The 19594-nt window shown below is 40.5% G+C and overlaps 2 protein-coding genes across 9 annotated transcripts in view; one reads left to right on the top strand and one right to left on the bottom strand.

The window, feature by feature from the left end:
* Positions 1-8704, top strand: part of PAPOLG (poly(A) polymerase gamma) — a 38899-nt gene extending 30195 nt beyond the window's left edge. For 4 of the 8 annotated variants that reach the window (XM_013996138.3, XM_003125108.6, XM_085019159.1 and 1 more), the window contains 3 exons: positions 555-620; positions 1351-1407; positions 3808-8704. In XM_013996138.3, the coding sequence (XP_013851592.1) occupies positions 555-620; positions 1351-1407; positions 3808-3906 (222 nt within the window). In that variant the 3' untranslated portion in view covers positions 3907-8704. The remainder of the gene's footprint in view (positions 1-554; positions 621-1350; positions 1408-3807) is intronic. The other 4 variants (XR_014841883.1, XR_014841886.1, XR_014841884.1 and 1 more) reach the window with 3 other exon arrangements.
* Positions 1-19594, bottom strand: part of LOC146404778 (uncharacterized) — a 128477-nt gene that overhangs the window by 45024 nt on the left and 63859 nt on the right. The window lies entirely within an intron of this gene.

Raw genomic sequence — 19594 nt, 5'->3', positions numbered from 1 at the left:
TCAAACTAAATTTAAAATAGAGCTAAAGAAACTCATAGTTCTTCATAGGTATCTTAGTGTTTAGGATTTGGTTCTTTAAAAAGAATATTTGCTCCCCAAAAAAATAAAAAAATTTTAAAAAATGAATATTTACTCAAACCCTAATGGGAATCATACTGATGTTCACCCTAACTTCAAATTACTGATGTGTTGTGTCTGAAAATTTAAACAATTGGTCTCTTTCTCCTTGACTTACATAAAAGTCATTATTGGTAACTAACTAACTACATTTATTGTGTTTTATAATGTTGATTTCTACCTCCAGTAGGTGGTGGGAAAACTTATTTGTTATCATCTGGATTGATTAAACAAAAAGGTCAAACTGTAGAAATTAAGAGTGGCAGTTGGATTCAATCTAAATTCTCTTCCCTCAACAAACCATGTTTGTAATAGTTTTGATGTTAGCCTAGTCACTAATTAGTTTCTCAGTTTATATAGGTTTATGTTTTTATAAATAATAACCAACTCATAATAGCAACTAATAATAACAACTCATTTTAATGTTTATATTTTAGTTTATTCGACTTGAATCAACATTTAAGGAATCACGTGCTGCTGAAGAGAGAAAAAGAAAATCAGTGGTAAGTATATATATATATATATTTTTTTAATTTATTTATTTTGTCTTTTTGCCATTTCTTGGGCCGCTCCCGCAGCATATGGAGGTTCCCAGGCTAGGGGTCCAATCGGAGCTATAGCTGCCAGCCTACGCCAGAGCCACAGCAACGCAGGATCCAAGCCGTGTCTGCAACCTACACCACAGCTCACAGCAACGCCAGATCCTTAACCCACTGAGCAAGGCCAGGGATCGAACCGGCAACCTCATGGTTCCTAGTCGGATTCATTAACCACTGCGCCACGACGGGAACTCCAGTGGTAAGTATATTAATAGTGTGCTTCAAAACATTTACTTTTGAAGAGCCGTGTATCAGGAAAAGTACTATATTCAAAAGTAGATCAGGAGTTCCCGTTGTGGCACAGCGGGAACGAATCCGACTAGTATCCATGAGGATGTGGGTTCGGTCTCTGCCCTTGCTTAGTGGGTTAAGGATCCTGTGTTGCTGTGAGCTGTGGTCATAGACAACAGCACAGATCTTGCATTGCTGTGGCTGTGGCGTAGGCCAGCATCTGTGGCTGCAATTTGACCCCTAGTCTGGGAATTTCCATATGCCGTGAGTGCAGTCTTAAAAAAGCAAAAAAAAAAGTAGATCAGATTATATCTGTCGGCTTTTGGCTATGTTTTATTTCATGTAGAAATAAGTATTTGCATATGGGAAAGAAAGTTTTCACTTTATGTAATTCTGTTTTTAGGATGCTATTGGAGGAGAATGTATGCCCATTCCAACTATTGATACATCACGCAAAAAGGTAACAGTCTTATTTGTAAGTAAAAATACGTAGGTAAAATTTATAGGTAATCTGTGGGTACAAAAAGCTTATTAAGAAGAGTCTAGTACTGAGTAAAGGAAAAGAGTAATAAGATTTCGTCCCTGTCCTCAAAGACCCAGCAGTACAGTTGAAAGTTGGAAATGGAACCAAAGTGTATGATCCTAAATTTATGTAACTCAAAAGTCTAGAAAAGAGAGTTGTTTAAGACTTCACAATTTATTCAAGTTATGTTCAACCTTTGTTTTTATTTATTTTTAAAGAATTAGTTTAGTGCTCAGCACAGTAATTTCTTACCAACACTTGATAGTCTATATTTTGTTGTATGCCACTGATTACTGACAAAATTTAGGTTTGATAGTTGGGGGACTATATTTACTAATATTTTGGAGGAACCAAATGTACTGGTATATAGGGTAAGTACCTTTAAAACATGAGTGAAAGAGCCCCTGCATCTCAATTTTAAAATCTATTTTCAAAGGATTATAATTTAAACTAGTAATATTGCAGATGCTCAAAAAAAATCAGCCTTGAGTAAATCGGAAAGAGCCCTTCCCCGAGAGGTTATACAGTGAAGAAAGTGGCTTATTTTCGCACCTGCCCCCCATAAAGAATAAAGTGTTTCTCATCACAGTCAACTGTCACCCTGGCAGCTTTCCCAGGATGTGTTGGCCATCATAAAACAAAATAGAAAATGTTCTCCTACTTTCTATTAGTTGTAGAATTCTTTTAACACAAGAGTTATAAAAAGTAGGGGTATAAAATTATGTATGATAATGGAAGAAAAAATTTTGAGATGGATACTAAAGTTTGAAAGTATAAAATAACATGTCTGGGTTTTGCTTTTAAAATTTTGAACTATAGGAGAACCATTGTGGCGCAGTGGAAATGAATCCGACTAGGAACCACGAGGCCAAGGGTTCAACCCCTTACCTTGCTCAGTGGGTTAAGGTTCCGGCATTGCCATGAGCTGTGGTGTAGGTCACAGACGCGGCTCAGATCTGATGTTGCTGTGGCTCTGCAGCAACAGCTCCGATTAGACCCCTAGCCTGGGAAGCTCCATATGCTGTGGTGTGGGTGTGGCCCTAAAAAGACAAAATGCAAAAAAAAAAGAAAAAAGAAAAATTTGAAGTATAAAGGGTAAGGGGCATATACCAAACAAATATGGCAAAATCTTAATTATGTCTGAGTCTTGGTTGTGGCATTCTTTTTTTTTTTTTTTTTTTTTAATAATGATTTCCCCCCCCCACTATAGCTGGTTTACAGTGTTGTGTCAATTTTCTACTCTACAGCAAGGTGACCCAGTCACACACATAGACATGTATACATTCTTTTTTCTCACATTATCATGTTCCATAATAAGTGACTAGACATAGTTCCCAGTGCTATACAGCAGGATCTCACTGCTTATCCATTCCAAAGGCAATAGTTTACATCTATTAACCCCAAATTCCCAGGCCATCCTACGCCCGCCCCCCTTGGCAACCACAAGTCGGTTAAAAGCTTGTTTGGGTCCTTGATTGGGCCCCATTGGTTTATTTTTGCCTTTATTTCTGTTGCCTTGGGAGATTGACCTGAGAGCATTAAGTCTTCATTGTCCTTCCTATTCTCCACTTTAATGTATTCTGAAATCTTTCATGTTTTTTTTTTAATGGATGTGGATATGATATAATTTGTTTAGCCAAGTTAACATGAGAGGAGAATTAATTATTGAGTCTTGACAAGAAGCTATCACACAACTCCTAAAATCTGCATTTTGGGTTTTCTGTCTTTCTCAATTTCTTAGACTTTGTCTTCTTTATATCTTTAGTGTCTTCAAAAGCCCTCATATAGATATCCCTGAATTTTACCATCACTGAGGTTACCTACCCTGACTAAAGAGTCAGTATTTCTGAAAATTTAATTATCTCACAAGTTGAGTTATTCTCCATGAATGTATTAGTCACTAATTGAGGGGTGTAACTGGATATCAGTTTTTCTTTTGTATCACACATTCATTTTTCACCTTGTGCCCCAAGAGTCACTTATTGCATGACCATGCTCTTCCTGTTTCTCTTTACCATTACCTGACTTCGGGGAAGATTGTTCTTTATGCATAATCTCAATCTAAAAGTGGCAATTGATTTAACAAAGTCTGCTTCCTATGCAGATAGTCCTCCCACTTCCACCATTCCCTATCCTTCTGCTTTTTACCTCTGTTTAAAAAAAAAAAAAAAAAAAAATCCTCAAAACAAGAAGTACAAACATTGGGAGAAAATATTCACATACATGAGTGTTCAGGAGATTAAGGGGTTTGGAGAAAATCTCAAAGTTTTGTGACGTATTCACTCATTGGACCTTTATAATATATGTTTTTCCTTCTTTTTTATTTCTTTCTAACAGAGACTGCCCAGTAAAGAACTACCAGATTCATCATCTCCAGTTCCAGCAAATAACATCCGTGTCATCAAAAATTCCATTCGACTGACCCTAAATCGGTAAAAGCAGTGCCTCCTTACTTAAGTGAATATGCAATCATTTAGTGACGTAGATGCAGTCACTCTTTTCAAGATAGAAGTGGCTGTAATACATAAGGTAAAAGTTACAGTCATCGACCTAATGACCTTGAAGTGGTTTTTTGAACTCTCATACTTTGACCTGCAGATGCTGTAGCATTTTCTCATTGATTGCTACATACACTTCTGTGAGGATCCCCTGCTGTTAAATTGTCATCTGCAGTATTACGGCTTTGCTTTGGAGGTTTTACTGCCTTAACTTTCAATGCTTGTTTCTCTGTTATGGGAACCAGTTCTTGGCTCTTTGAACACTGATAAAACAAGTCCTAAACTCTTTTTTTTTTTTTTTTTTTTTTTTTAAGTCTTATGTTGTAATCATTGTATAGAACTGAAAAAGTTGAAAACAAACAAAAAAAAGTCTTGTAATTTTCCAAATGTTAACACATTTACTTTAGCATTGAAGCCACTTTGTGAAACCTGAGATAAATGAATGTGAGGTATCATTTCTGCTTTCCTCATTTGTGTAGATGTACTTACTGTCTGTTCTGTTCATTTAAATTATTTTCCCCAGATTGGCACATGGAATATTTAAATTTTTATTTTTTTGTGCCTTTCTGTCCAAATGTTGCATAGTTACCAGGAAGGATTAGTCCAGTGATTACATAAGAGTTGGGCACCATAAATTCTCTATATTTTGCCTCCTATGGAGGCCTTTGAAATGCATCTTTATTAAGAATCAAAATATAACCACGATACTGAAAGTCAGTATATGAATGGTGAAATTGTCACATATCCTATCTCATGCCATTCTTGTTAGTTGACTGGTATTTTTTACCAAGAAGCAACTCATTCCAGCATCAACAATAGGATACCTTTAAGTCTGGCAAACGTGTATTTTTGAGGTGTTTGATTAACTTGGCATGATAATTCCTGACCATCACTACCCACAACTTCTGTTTCTTCATGGACTAGGCATGCAGAAATAAGCAGTGGATTCTATTGAAACCTAAAGGCATTTTTGAATGACACTGTTACCAACCATTAATTGGCTCAGGACCTTTGTAATTTTTATTTAAATATATGAGTTATCTTTTTTACACTGCTTTTTTCAATGCATTTCTTAATATTTTTTAAGTTTCATGAACGCATGTTCCACTTATTAAATTCCATAACCATGTAATTCTTGTAATATGTTGATTCAGTGTTTTGTAAATGAAGTCGTATGTATTTTCAGAGTATTTTTGTATGTACTGTAAGATAACCATCTTTTCAAAGAGAAAACTTTAAAACCTTTACTGTCTCTCTTTAGTCTAATTTTTTAAATATGGATTATGCTTGAATTATTCTTAAAATGAAAATGTATAGATTGCACAACCAGGAATGCTGGTATATATTACCTTCTTCCGCTTTTTTTCTTTTTTTTTTTTGTCTTTTTGTCTTTTGTAGGGCCGTACCCGCAGCATATGGAGGTTCCTAGGCTAGGGGTCTAATTGGAGCTGTAGCCGCCGACCTACACCACAGCAACTCGGGATCCGAGCCACATCTTCGACCTACACCACAGCTCACGGCAAGGCCAGATCCTTAACCCGCTGAGCGGGGCCAGGGATCGAACCCACAACCTCATGCTTCCTAGTCAGATTCGTTAACCACTGAGCCACGACAGGAACTCCCTTCTTCAGCTTTCACTCACCATTTAGTAGGTCCAGTAGGAGAAAGAACACAGAATGGTACATTTGAATACTGCAGGGAAAATCCTTGGTTGTATAGTTCATAGGACCCATAGAATGCCATTTAGCCAGTGGAATGATAGTCCTTTTCCTCTTTCAAGACCTTTACCATTGAGTAGAAATACCTGAATTCTAGTAGTCGGAGAACAGTGTGCTGCTTACCCCACTCCTGTTCCTGACACCTACATCTCTGAAATGGAAATTCTAGTGTTTAACTTTTACAAAGAAAAACTTCTTAGAAGTAGAGACAAACAAGGAGAAAACAGTGGTTCCATTATTCACTTTTTATATAGCCAAAGACAACAGTGAAATCCCGTAACCAAGTTGTAGCTTCCTTGGCAAAGCTGTTCTCTTAGCTCACCCTTTGCCTTTATTCACATGTTTTGAGATCTGTTCCTTAAATACAGTATCTCAGCAAAAGTGAATTATTATGAAAGGACTGAATAACTTTCACCTGACTTCAAACTTTGAAAACTCCTTTAGTAAGGGATTTGATTATATTAAATGTTATCTCCCATTGCCAGATTTTAAAATCTTTAAGACTTCCCATATGTATATCCATGTTTACCCTAATATGTAAACTAGTGGAGTTTCTCTTTAGTAAGAAAGCAACAGGCCTAACCTTTATACTATAATCATTTCTCTTGTTTTAAGGGTCCATTTGACATCGGGTTAAGACATAGCCAGTAATTCAACATTTGACTCCTCAAAGGTAGCATTCTTCAACCTGTTTGGCAACTGGGGAGTTGATGAGGTGCTTTTGAGATGGTGGGTTTGGTTAGATCTGAAGTGTTTTCTACCCTGAACAGTGGGTAGAATATTCAGTATAGTTGACCCTTGAACAACACAGATTTGAACTACACGAGTCCTCTTATATGTGGATTTTTTTCAATAAATATAGTATTTGTCTTCTCATTTCAGAGCTCTTTAGCTAAGTGTGGGGGGAGTTTGTGTTTGATTAGAGCACAGTAAGTAGACTCAAAATAACTAGAGTTTGAGTCCTGATTCTGTCCAAACTGTTTCAGCTTCCTGCCCTTGGGTGAGTCCTGTATCAGTTCCTTTGTTTTGAGGCACAGATAGCAGTACAAGTGTTTTTGGGTTTTTTTTTCTCTCTTTTTCTGGGGGGGGGAGGTTCTTTTTAGGGCCATACCCACAGCATATGGAGGTTCCCAGGCTAGGGGTCGAATTGGAGCTGCAGCTGATGGCCTATGCCACAGCCACAGCAATGCAGAATCCAAGCCGTGTCTGCCACATCTTCGACCTCACCACAGTTCATAGCAACGCCGGATCATTAACCCACTGAGCGAGGCTGGGGCTCGAACCATCATCCACATGGATACTAGCCAGGTTCATTAACTGCTGAGCCACAGTGGTAACTCCCAGCAGTACAAGTGTTTTCAACTGTAAGGGGCTGCAGGTGCATATGGTTAGCACCCCAAACTCCTGCACTGTTTAGGGGTCCACTGTACATTTGTTACTGTAGTAGGAGACCTCCGTTGTACTGGTTCTAAGTAAGGAAGAGAGGAAGGAATGGTCTGAGAATGTATGCTGGGTTCAGAGGCACTAAATTGATGTGTTTGATTTCAAGTGTGGAAACCATACCTAGAAATTATGTATTTCAAATAACCTGTTCTTCAGTATGTAGACACATGTTCATTTTCACAAGGGTATTAAACTTTAATCTGCTCATTTTTCAGTTTCAAAGAAACAATTATCTGCTAGTTTAAACCTTAGGGATTTAACTAATTTGAGAGACAGGATAACATGGCTTAAAACCTGATAAAATTGGGGAAAGAAAATTTTACAAGACTATACTTTGGTTGGTGTTCACAGTAAGAGTCTTTGTCTTAAGGTAGCAGTTTAATAACATCATTAAAATGCTTAGTATACTATGTAGTCACAATGAAGTGAAGATGGGCAATGTTTAAATGGGCTAAACTTATTTTCCACTGTGTTCCCACAGCTTTGAAATAGGAATTCCTAACTTGTGGGTCATGGACCGTAAGGAAAGTTTTTGTTCATACGCATTTTTCTGGAGGGAAGTTCATGTTTTCATCACCTTCTCAAAGTGGTTCGTGACCCTAAAAAAAAAGTTAGGAACCACGGCTTTACAGGATTGAATAATTCCAAACTCTTGGAATTTTTTTATAAGATTTTTCTGTGCTGTAATTCTAAAAATGTACTGTGTCTAGTAACTAGTAAAGTGGGCTGATGAAGGACTATGGAACACTGAATTTCTCTCCAAGTTTCTTTATATATCGCAGATAAAACATCAGTATTTAGAAAAAGGCTTATGATTGGTTTTTAAAAAGTCATGTTAACTTAAGATTCATTAGCAGGGTCAGTAAGTTCAGCAAATTTCAACCTTAGAATGAGCAGAGTAGAAAAACTTAAAATGATCATTAGAAATGATTTTAAAAAATGGAATTAAGCATTAAAAGATTCTAATCCTTTGACTTGGGTAGCATTAAAGTTCGTATTCCTCCATGTTTGTGGTTCAGACCGGAACAGACCAATAAAGAGAACTTTAGTGTTTAAAAAAATTTTTTTTAATAAATTACCTATTTAAATAAATATTAAATTTTCCAAAGCTTAGAATTTAGGTCATGATGCTAGTGATGAAGATAGTGCAAGTGATGGAAAAAAAACTGGTCTCAGTAACGGTAACTATATCCTTAGGATTTTTTTTTTTTTAATGTATAAGGTCAGATCTTTCCCAAATTTCCTACTTTTTCTGAAATAATTTTATATTTAAAGTTAAACTTAAAAGATCATCTTCAAGCCTACTATAATTTTTAATCTGTTGCTACATATTTAGTAAAGACCCATGTAATTACCTTAAAAAGTACTTAGGATATCTTTGAGGTAAATGGTGCTACATCACTTCACAGTATTAATGTAAAATGATTGCAGCTACTTTTCCTTTCTAGATAGCTGTTATGTATAGTTCATATTAATTTCTCCCGCCTTTTATTTGGATTGTCTTATTTCCTAGTTGTATACACAAGCCTCATTATCTGTCTGGAATAAGTAATCAAATAAACTTGCTTTGATAAATAGTTGTTGATGGTTGATATTATTTGGGAGTAACTTTAAAAGTATCAGATGTCTTAATTATTTTTCAAACTAACAGCCATTTTGGTCATTTGCCACTCAGACTCTGGCAAATAATGGTATCCACTACCTGCTTAATACGAAAGCAAAGCTTGTACTCAGTTTGCCTTACACAGAATATCTTATTAAACATTAGCAAGCAGTAGCATCTGCCTCAGTGGATAAGATTTGATCACCTTTATGTGATCAACATCAGGTGACCAGGGAGAAAATACTTGCAAATCATGCAACTGACAAGGGATCAATCTCCACAATATACAAACAGCTCATGAAGCTCTATACCAGTAAAACAGTCCAGTCAGAAAGGGGGCAGCAAATCTATAAACACATTTCTACAAAGATAGCAATTACAGGAAAAGATGCTCAATTATTAGATTATTAGAGAAATGCATATCAAAACTACAATTAGGAATTACCTCACACCAGTCAGAATGGCCACCATCAAAAACTCTATAAACAATAAATGCTAGAGTGGGTACAGAGAAAAGGGGACCCTCCTACACTGCTGGGAATGTAAATTGGTGCAGCCACTATGGAGAAGAGCATGGGGGTTCCTTAAAATCTAAAAGTAGAACTACCCTATGATCCAGCAATCCCACTCCTGGGCATATATCCAGAGAAAACTGTAATTGAAGGTACATGCCCCCCCCCGCCCCAATGTTCACAGCAGCACTATTTACAATCGCTAAGACTTGGAAGCAACCTAAATGTCCAACAGAGAAATGTATAAAGAAGACGTGGTGTATATATACATATACAATGGAATATCACTCAGCCATAAAAAAGAATGAAATACGCCATTTGCAGCAACATAGAATGACCTAGAGATTATCGTACTGAGATAGACGGAGAAATAAGATACCACGTGGAATCTAAAATATGACACAAATGAACATATCTACAAGCAGAAACAGACTCAATACAGAGAACAAACTTATCACCAGAGGGGGAACATCAGGGGGGATGATAAATTAGGAGTTCGGGATTAACATACAATACTGTATGTAAAATAGATGGTCAATAAGGACCTACTGTATAGCACAGAGAACTCAATATTCTGTAATAACCTACATGGGCAAAGAATTTGAAAGAGAATGGATATATGTCTATGCATAACTGAATCACTTTGCTGTACACCTGATACTAACACATTATAAATCAGCTATGCTCCAATAGAGTAAAATATTTTTTGAAACATCAGGTGACCAGAATTCTCTACCCATGGCTGCACAGAGGTGCATTTAACAGTCAGATCAGTGGTACTATCCACAGAAGTACAAGCTACAAAGATGGTCACATTCTTGTTAATGAACAGTGACTTGTTTTTAGCCAATCCGCATATATTGAATTTAGTACTGAATTCACAAGAACTTGTGTCTACATCAAGATTATTAGCAAGCCACTCATGGCACCAGTGGAAACGTGCTTGACATTGATTAAGCTAATTAGTAAAGCCTGCTGTGTTGACTGAGCTATGGCTGCCCCAAGGGCTTCTAGTAGTCACTTGTGAAGTACACTGATTGGAGTGCCAGCTGACCATCCCTGGAGAGCACATCTCTGATAAGGGCAACTCCCTGCTCCTAGGACATAACTTTAACACAATTATCACACTATGCTGAGATGTGCTAAGAGTAAATTAACATCATAACAGGTTCTTTGTGGATCTGAATGCATTAAGATATTAAGAGCAAGATAGAATTTGTTGTTTTTAAAGCTCATGTTCTAAAAACTATCTTTCAAACCATATGATCCAGCCAAAGTTTAACATAATAATCCTTTAAAAAGATGCACTTCTAAACCCTTCCTTGCCAATCTCTGACTATTGACATTTTGAGCCTAATGGTAAAGTATTCCATGATAACCTGGCCAGAGACAGTCATCCTACTTTCCTAACATGTTATTTGTACTTTTCAACATTTCAATTATTCTAAATTGCCTAATATTCAGTTTATCTGCTTGCTTTCCCCTGTGAGACTGTAAATTGAGAGTAGGAAACTTTAGCCAATATTTTCTTTCTTTCTTTCTCTTTTTTTTTTTTTTTTTTTGGACATACCCATGGCATGGAAAGTTCCCAAGCCAGGGATTGAACCACACTTAGCACAAATTGTAAATAGCTATACTTTAATTTTTTTAAAAAAAGAGATTATGATAAACTATCTTGGAAATGCAAAATAACTGCAAAGCAACTGATAACAGCATCTTCTGTACTCCCTCTGTCTAAAACCGTTCTTGTGCTGACTACCAGTTACTTAAAGTTGGCATTCCTTTCACCTTATATTGAACTAACTATAAACAATAGCATTTTCAACACTGAAAGAAAAAGTATCTTTATATTATCCTCTTCTGGGCACCCAGAAAATACTGAAGAGGAAAATGCATGAGTCCTATTTGGTTGGTTTTGATTTTTTTGTTTTCTTTTTAATTTAAAGATGATTAGAAGAGAGGCCTAATGAAGGAGCTCAGACACAGAAGCTAACAAAACTTAGTGAAAATCATGAAGGCATGTTTTTCAACGTTTTCTTTTTTTTTCAATGTGAAGATCATTAAGATATGTTTTTCAAATTTTCTCAACTGTTATGCTTAGTTAAAACATTTTATATTGTGAGCCAGCACGTGTATACATACATACATGAATGTGTGTATAATTTATATATGTATATACACGCATATATAGTTAAAACAAGTTTCACAAAATGCTCTCCTTACTGTGTGTGCTGCAGATTGATATTTTAAGTGCAAGCCATGATTTCATTAAGGTGATTTCACAGCCTCTCTCCTGAGCTGTGACCTAACAAGTTGAATTACATTGCATTAGAAGTTCTCTTCCCAAAAGTTCATTTCAAACTTGGATCATCTTTCCTTTTTTTTTTTGTCTCTTGTCTTTTTAGGGCTGCACCCTCGGCATATGGAGGTTCCCAGGCTAGGGGTCTAATCAGAGCTGTGGCTGCCAGCTTACGCCACAGCCACAGCAATGCCAGATCCTTAAACCACTGAGCAAGGCCAGGAATTGAACCCGCAACCTCATGGTTCCTAGTCGGATTCGTTTCCGTTGCGCCACGACAGGAACTCCTGGATCATCTTTCATCAGTCTATCTGCTCTAGAATGCAGACTGTTAGGGCAGATAGTACTGGAAAAGACAGTAGGGTGAAGCGTGTGGAGAAGCAGATGCAATCTTTACCCAAAAGTTTAACATCTTTGCATCAGTTGATAATTTATCAAACCAGCAAAGGGCAAGAATTGGAACATTTGGTTGGTATTTTAGTGTTGGTCATTTGACCTCAGCTGGCCAAGTGTTGTCAGCAGTCCCTGGAGGGTGGACTGGGGATAGAGTGAGGAATGACAGCATATCTTACAAACCAAGAGTCGCTCAAGTGAAATGTATAAATGACTCCTTTAGAAAATTCCGTTGTGTACAACTCTCCTATTCCAACATGGTCTGGGAACTCAAGAATACCAGAGAATTGGAGTCCAATTGTAAAGATATACTATTACCTGTGGAATTCTAGACCATAATTATAAGTGTTTAACGTTTTCGAAGCATTTAGGATGTGCCTTTTAAAACATGATGGCACTTCATCTCTGTAGATTTAACAACGAGGTAGCACTGTTGTCCTTATTTTACAAATGAGGAAATTGAGGCTTAAAGAGATGATGTGACCAGCTGCAAATTGTGTAACTATTTATTGGCCAACTCAGGAAGTCTAGTGCTCAACCGTATCTCCCATGTAAGAAAGTGGTGGTGTGGCTCAGGTTCCTGACACCCAGCATTCTGCTGTGGAGTCTGGAACTTTTGAGGTAACCCAGGCCAGCAGCTGCACGGTCATTTGTGCCAGGCTGCAGGGGGCACTGTGGCCTTCTGCAGGGAGCCCTCGGCTAAGAGTTAGGAAAGCCCAGCTCTGCCTGTCATCCCTGTGCCTTTGACAGATACTCTCTCCTCCTACCCCCACCCCCCCCCGCCGCCCCCCTCATGCTGTGCTTTGTTTTCTCCAGCCTGAAACACTTGCCCTTCAAACCTCACAGGGAAGCTGTGAAAATATTCCAAAAGAAAGGCAGTTTCTACAAATAGAGTGGACAGAGTGTTAATCTCCCAGGTTAATAGCTGCATCGCATTCATACCATGCCATCCATCCAAGAGCAGGAAGAAAAGAGATCCAGGAGAAATATCATCAAGAAAAGAGAAATGAAGTTTCATTTGATAATGCTTAATGACCGTGAGAGGATAGTAACACTCCTGTCAGAGTTTGAGAACAAACAATTTTTTTTTCTTTTTTTGGCCACCCCTTGCCATATGGAGTTCCCAAGTCAGGGATCAGATCTGCACTGTGGTCACAACGTAAGCTGCAGCTATGGTAACCCTACAGCCGGATCCTTAACCCACTGTGCTGGGCCAGGGACCTAACCCACATCCAACTGGTCCCAAGACACCACGGATTACATTGCACCGCAGCGGGAACTCCAACCGAATAATTTTTAATGGCCTATTAATTTCAGGGAAATCAAAAACCTATATAAAAATATATCTACAGTATGGCTCAACTATAAATATTCTTATAGCTATGATATTGTAAGCAGAGAATATTGAACTAGCCCCAAATAGTAACTATCCTGAGACGGGTTGGTGAAGAGGCAGGGATAGGGTGTAAGAAGGTGGAATCCTCACCTTCAGTGGTAATGAGAAGAAAATACCTAAAACCAAAGTCTAGAATAGTGTAAGCGTGTTATTTTAAAATAACAGGAGAAAAATAAAGAGTAAGGAGAAATAAACAATAGAAAAGTTTTAAAGACTTGAAAATAAACGCCTCTAGGGAGCAGAAATCAGGACTGAGGAAGAGAGGAGATGACTTTTGTTTGTTTGTTTTGGAGACTTGTAGGATTTTTGCCTTTTAAATTAGTGTTTGTTTTTTTGTTTTTTTGCTATTTCCTTGGGCCGCTCCCGCAGCATATGGAGGTTCCCCGGCTAGGGGTCTAATTGGAGCTGTAGCCATTGGCCTACGCCAGAGCCACAGCAACGTGGGATCCGAGCCACGTCTGCAACCTACACCACAGCTCACGGCAACGCCGGATCCTTAACCCACCGAGCAAGGGCAGGGACCGAACCGGCAACCTCATGGTTCCTAGTCGGATTCATTAACCACTGCGCCACGACGGGAACTCCTAAATTAGTGTATCCAGTATCTGACCAGTATGAGGTCAGAGACTGCTGCAGACTTTGGAACAGAGAGATCTCAGCTCCATCTCTTACTACATGCGGCACCTTGGGTTCCAGGTTACTAACGTGAAAAGTGAGGCTACCAAAACCGATTTTCACCGGAGAACAGAGAGCAGTCGTTAAGAGGCTCTGCAGCCGACTGCCTCAACTCAGATTCCAGCACCGACTGACAGAAGCCGGGGAAACTACTTAATTTCCCTTGTGCTTCAGTTTTCTCTTCTGAAAGCGGTGGTTATAATAACCTCAAAGAGTTCTTAAATGGATTAAAAGAGACAACCCAGAGCTTCTGGCACACAGTAAAGTTCAGGGAAGAACTCTGAGGTGTTAGAGGGTGACGCAAAACAGCGCATCAGGCACTATGCCCGGCGCTTGACCCTGAATGGGCACCCACTTCTCCTAAACACACATCTGAAGAGTCAGGGAAGAGGCCAGTGTCTGTCTCCCCAGCCGGACTGAAATACGAGAGCTCTACCTCCCCTGCAGTGATGTGATCCTTGCCCTGGCCCTCTCCGAATATACTCCCTGGAAGTTTTATTTGGAGAAAGTATACGAGACTCACGTGATTCTCAGAGTCTCACTGGCTTGTTCTTCAGTCTGCTGAAAGGTTACGACAGGTTAGACTGAGATGAGAACGCCTATCCAGGCCAGCTCCGCCAGCCAGGACTCACAGAGCACCAGGCAGGGCAGGTGTACCACCAACGTGCAGTAGATGCTCTCCGGCTTAAACAAGCATCTTCTGATTTCAGGTGAGACTATATACCCTGAAACTGGCCACGTGGGGAGAGAAATCTACAGGAATGATCGAAAGCCACACCCATAAGCGGCGTACCTATACCTCATTACCCTCACCTCTCCTGGGAGAGAAAAAAGACTGTCTAACCTAGATCCCAGGTCACTTCCTGCCAGGGCTTCACAGCAATTCAAAGAACTTCTCAGTGCAGGTTCTTTCCAAATAGATTGGTTTCTTGAAACTCACAAGAAGTCAAACACCAGAAAAGAGGGGATTTTTGAAAGCCACCCACTAGGATGGCAACAGGTACTGGGTAGTTTCAAATATTAAGAAAAGAAGAAAAAAAAACAGCGTCAATTAGGCAGTATCTAATCTCCCTGAGTACAGGAAGTGAAGGCGATTGAGTCTGATTTGCAGGAGGCCCTGAGGATGTACAAAGCAGCCACTCCTCCAGCAAGGCCCACTCACCGCCTGCAGACATGCCTGCTTTTCCTGCCTCCAGCTGAGCACACCGGAGGGAAAGCACCATTAAATTCCCTGTGAGCTCGGAGCCTATTAGCTGCACCAAGGTCACCAGGTGAAGGGGATGGGGAAGGAGGGCAGAAAAGAGAGGTCAGTTTGAGAGGCTAAGTTGGGGCCAGTGGGAGACAATAACATGAAGCCATTCATTCTATAAATGCCTGTGGAGCCCCCAACATTCACTAGACATTGAGTTAGGGGACCAGGACACAAACAAGAATGAAACTTGTATCTGCACTGAAGGAACCATCAATCTAGACAGTAGTTGTCTGACATCTTGGTTCTGCCTTGGTCAGGGATTGGTATTAGAGAAGAAGAACCTCAGGAGTGAATGAATGTTGTAGAACAATTAGTTTTCTAGGCAGACAAACAGTTATGGGAGGTGCAAGGGTGAAGAGCAATGCAGAAGAAACTACATGTGCAAAGGATGGAGGTTCTGGAAGTTAAGATGCTGTAGTGAAAGGAGTATCAGATGCATTTGGGAGAAAAGGCATAAAAAGAGGCTAGAGGAGTTCCCATTGTGGCTCAGTGGTTAGCAAACCCGACTAGCATCCATGAGGACGCAGGTTCGATCCCTGGCCTTGCTCAGTGGGTTAAGGATCCAGCGTGGCCATGAGCTGTGGTGTAGATCACAGACATGGCTCAGATCTGAGTTGCTGTGGCTGTGGTGTAGGCTGGACGCTACAGCTCAACTGGACCCCTAGCTTTGGAATCTCCATATGCCATGGGTACAGCCCTAAAAAGACAAAAAGACCAAAACAAAACAAAAAATAAAAATAAAAAAATTAAAAATAAAAAGAGGCTAGAAAGGTAGGCAAAATCCCACCACCTACAGAGAATTCTATAGGAGGTGAGAATTCTACCACTGAACCACCAATGCCTAGAATCCCACTACTCGTGGATGGGAGATAGAGAAAGGCAGGGAGACAGTGAGGTTCCTGCTATGGTCTAGCTAAGACATGGGGAGAGAGGAAACCAAGGCAGCAGAGAGGAGACATGTTTCATGAGGTTGCTGAGGCAGAATGGATGGGATTTGCTTACAAACTGGATTGGGGAAAGATTAAAGGATAGTTCCCACTTCCTTGGGCCAGAGGACATTGTCCTACCATCAATCAATTCTGAGAATACAGGGGAAGTATTGGGGTGAGAGGGCCATGAACTCAGATCTGGCGGTGTTAAATTTGAACCGCCTCAAGTTCATCCCCACAGAGATGTGCAGGAGACAGTGGGACACATCCCATTAGGCACACTTTTAGATATTGCACTTTTTACAAAGTGAAGCTTTGTGGCAACCCTGCATTGAGTGAGTTGATAGGCTCCATTTTTCCAACAGCATCTGCTCATTCCCTATCACTGTGTCACATTTTGTTAATTCTCACAATATTTCAAACCATCCACCAGCAAAAAAAATTACAACTCTGAACTGGAAGCTCAGATAATGGTTAGCATTTTTTAGCAATAAAATTTTTAAATCAAGTTATATAGTTTTTCAGACATAATGCTATTGCACACTTAATAGACTATAGTACAGTATTAAATAACTTCTATATGCACTGGGAAATTTAAAAAAAAAAGTAACTCTCTTTATTGCGGTGTTCTGGGACTGAACCCACAATATCTCTGAGGTGTGCCTGGTCTGGAGCCCAGGAGAGAGGTCTGGCTGGACGGTTAGATTTCACAGCTTGGCAGGGTTGGCTTTACAGACACTTGACAGTGGGGAACTAGCCTCATGAGAGGGATTCTCCTACTAGAGACACAGAGAGGACAGCCCATCTGATTGGTCAGTGTGGGGAAGGGACTAGGCATGCGCAACCAGGCCCCTGGGCCTCACTCCATCTAGATCTAACCCGTGCCACCCCCACCCCCACCCCACCCCCGCCTCAGTGCACAAAGCAGGTCCCCTGGGACTGCAGTGAGGTGGTCTGGAGAGTTAGCCACTTGGAGCAGACCCAAAGCCATGGTCTCCAGTCAGTGTTATCAGTAGTAAAGCGAGTAGTAATCTCCATCTGTCTCCCACAAACTCATGAGGGAGAAGGTGCTATTTACTGACACCACTGCCAAACTCCCAACACTACCAGTGTATGTTAGTGTATGTTTCATTTGCTGTACTTTTTTCCTCCTCTGCATTCCAAGCAGGTGGTCAGGCCTGTAGTGGTTCCTTTCCTGAGATGTTTTTGCAGGGTGAGAAGGCAAACATCGGCAGTGTGCATGGTGTTCCTGGGGCTGGGGCTTTGAGAGCTGCAAGAGCAAAGAGAGGCTGAGAAGAGGGGAAAGATCAGCAGGTCCCTGAGGGCTGGGATCTGGATGCCACTCTGTGTCACTTCACGGGGGAGGTGAAAAGTCTTCAGTAAGGGCAGTTGATGGGTGTAACTGGAGAGGCTGGACCCCAGCCCAGAAGCACTCACTTTACCAAGGATTCCTTTGCTCCAAGCAGCAAGGCCATTAAGGGGCCCTGAAGGAATCATGGGGCCAGACCAGGGAACATCTCAGCAGTTATCAGCCAGAACCAAAGACCAATGGCTTTGCCTACAGGGGCCTTCCAGGAGGTGCTGACCTTGGCACAGCCCTGGGTGGAAGAGGGGACATTTACTGAGATCAATTTCCTACCAGCACTGTAGGATATGGATACACTGTCAGACTGAGCTGATTGAAACAAAGTCAAAAAATGTGTAATTTCCTTCACCTCAGTTGGAAGACTAAGATTCCCACCTCTGACAACAGTTACCAGGACACAGAGGTGCTGGGAGTCTTAAGTGGAGATTCAGAGGGACTCAAGGAGTGTGGACAAAGCCAGGATAGCCTAGATTTAGGGGTAAGCAAAGAAAGAAGAGGCTGAAAAAGGTGAAATCAATAAGGCAAGAGGTGCTGAAGAGGAGAGTTAATAGGACTAAATACTGCACAAATCAACCAAGACAAGGACTGAAATGTAGCCAAGTGACCTGGCATTTAGGATGACCTTAGCAGAGCAGTGCTGTTGAGGTGGAAGTGAATGCAAGGAATAAAGGTCACATTCTCAAGAAGAGCAAGCAGGGAAAGGAGAGAGGAATCAGGGGTCATAGATCAAGGTGGAGGGAAGGTCTATTTCTAGCTTGGGAGGTTTCTGAAGGTGCCTTAAGTTTGAGGAGAAGGAGCCAATGGAACAATGGTGGTACTGGACAGAGTGAGATGCAGAGGACGGGAACATGTGCACACACTGAGGAACTAGCCCAGGCAGGAGTAGGAATATGGAGAGGAGGGCAGAGGTGGTAGCAGGCAGCTTCTTAGATGCCCCCCAGAGGTCTCCGCTCCCAGAAGTCATGCCGCTGTGTAATCCCCTCCCCTGAAGTGGGAGCTGGACTTATTGACTCACTTCTAACCAAGAATGCAGGAGAAGGGATATATGCCACTGATGATATTAGGTTATAAAAAGACTGTGGCTTCCATCTTGAGCTCTTATATCACCACCCCCTTAGGGGAAATCAGCTCCCTGTGTAAGGCAACCCTATGCAAGGCCCACATCAGTGACCCTAGAAGAGAATCCTTTGGCCCCAGCCAATAGCTTGATTGCAAGGTCTTATGAGAGACACTGAAGGAGAGGCATCCAACTAAACCACAGCTGGAGTTCACAAACTGTAAGATAATAAATGTTTGTTATTTTAGGCCACTAGGCTTTGAATGTAGCAATAAATAACTCTCAAGAAGTAGATATGTTTTCATGCAGGGAAGGCAAATTTGAGGAGCATGTGCCTGAAACCCTTCCATTTTTTATGCTGAGAGCAAGTTGAAAAGAACAAAAGTTTGGCATGGCCACAGTGGAAGATGATAAACTTAGCTAGCTAAGGATGCATGAAAGAATAGACTAGTACAATTAAAGGCCCAACTGAAGTTTGTAATAAAAATTAAAAAAAAAAAAAAGTTGAAGCCTCTCCAGTATGCAGTTAAGGAATTGTCCCTGAAATAGAAAAGAGGTTGTTGAAATGAGCAGAATTAGGAGTTTATAAGATGATGACGTATAAAGCCAAAGAAGCAGATCAGTTGAAGATGCTAGCCAGTAATGGGCTATGGTAATGGAGCTAGAGCGAGGAACAAGAGGTGGTTAGAAGGTCATGACTGGATGTGTGGAAAATGGTAGGCAGCCTCAATGAAGCTGATAAGCTGACTGATGGATTTAAGAGCGAGAGGAACCAAAAGGCCCCAAGGCCTGTGTTCAGAGGGAAGCCATTCTCGGTAACCAGATGACTCAGCATGTGCCCATGGGTGATGGTTTTTTAAACGGAGTGTCTTCTGCCAACTCCTCCAGTCTGACTCAAGCCAGCCTGAGCTGCCTGTATCTCATCACCACAAACTCGTAGCTTCAGCCAGAGAGAACTCCTGTGGTTCTGTTCTTGTCGAGTC

This window comes from Sus scrofa, chromosome 3 (genome assembly GCF_054392235.1).
Source record: "Sus scrofa isolate SSC_HxYL_T2T_F1_AM1 chromosome 3, Sscrofa_HxYL_maternal_Yorkshire_Landrace_v2.0, whole genome shotgun sequence".
In the NCBI taxonomy this organism is placed as follows: Eukaryota; Metazoa; Chordata; class Mammalia; order Artiodactyla; family Suidae; genus Sus; species Sus scrofa.
This window is presented reverse-complemented; position numbering and strand designations above follow the sequence as displayed.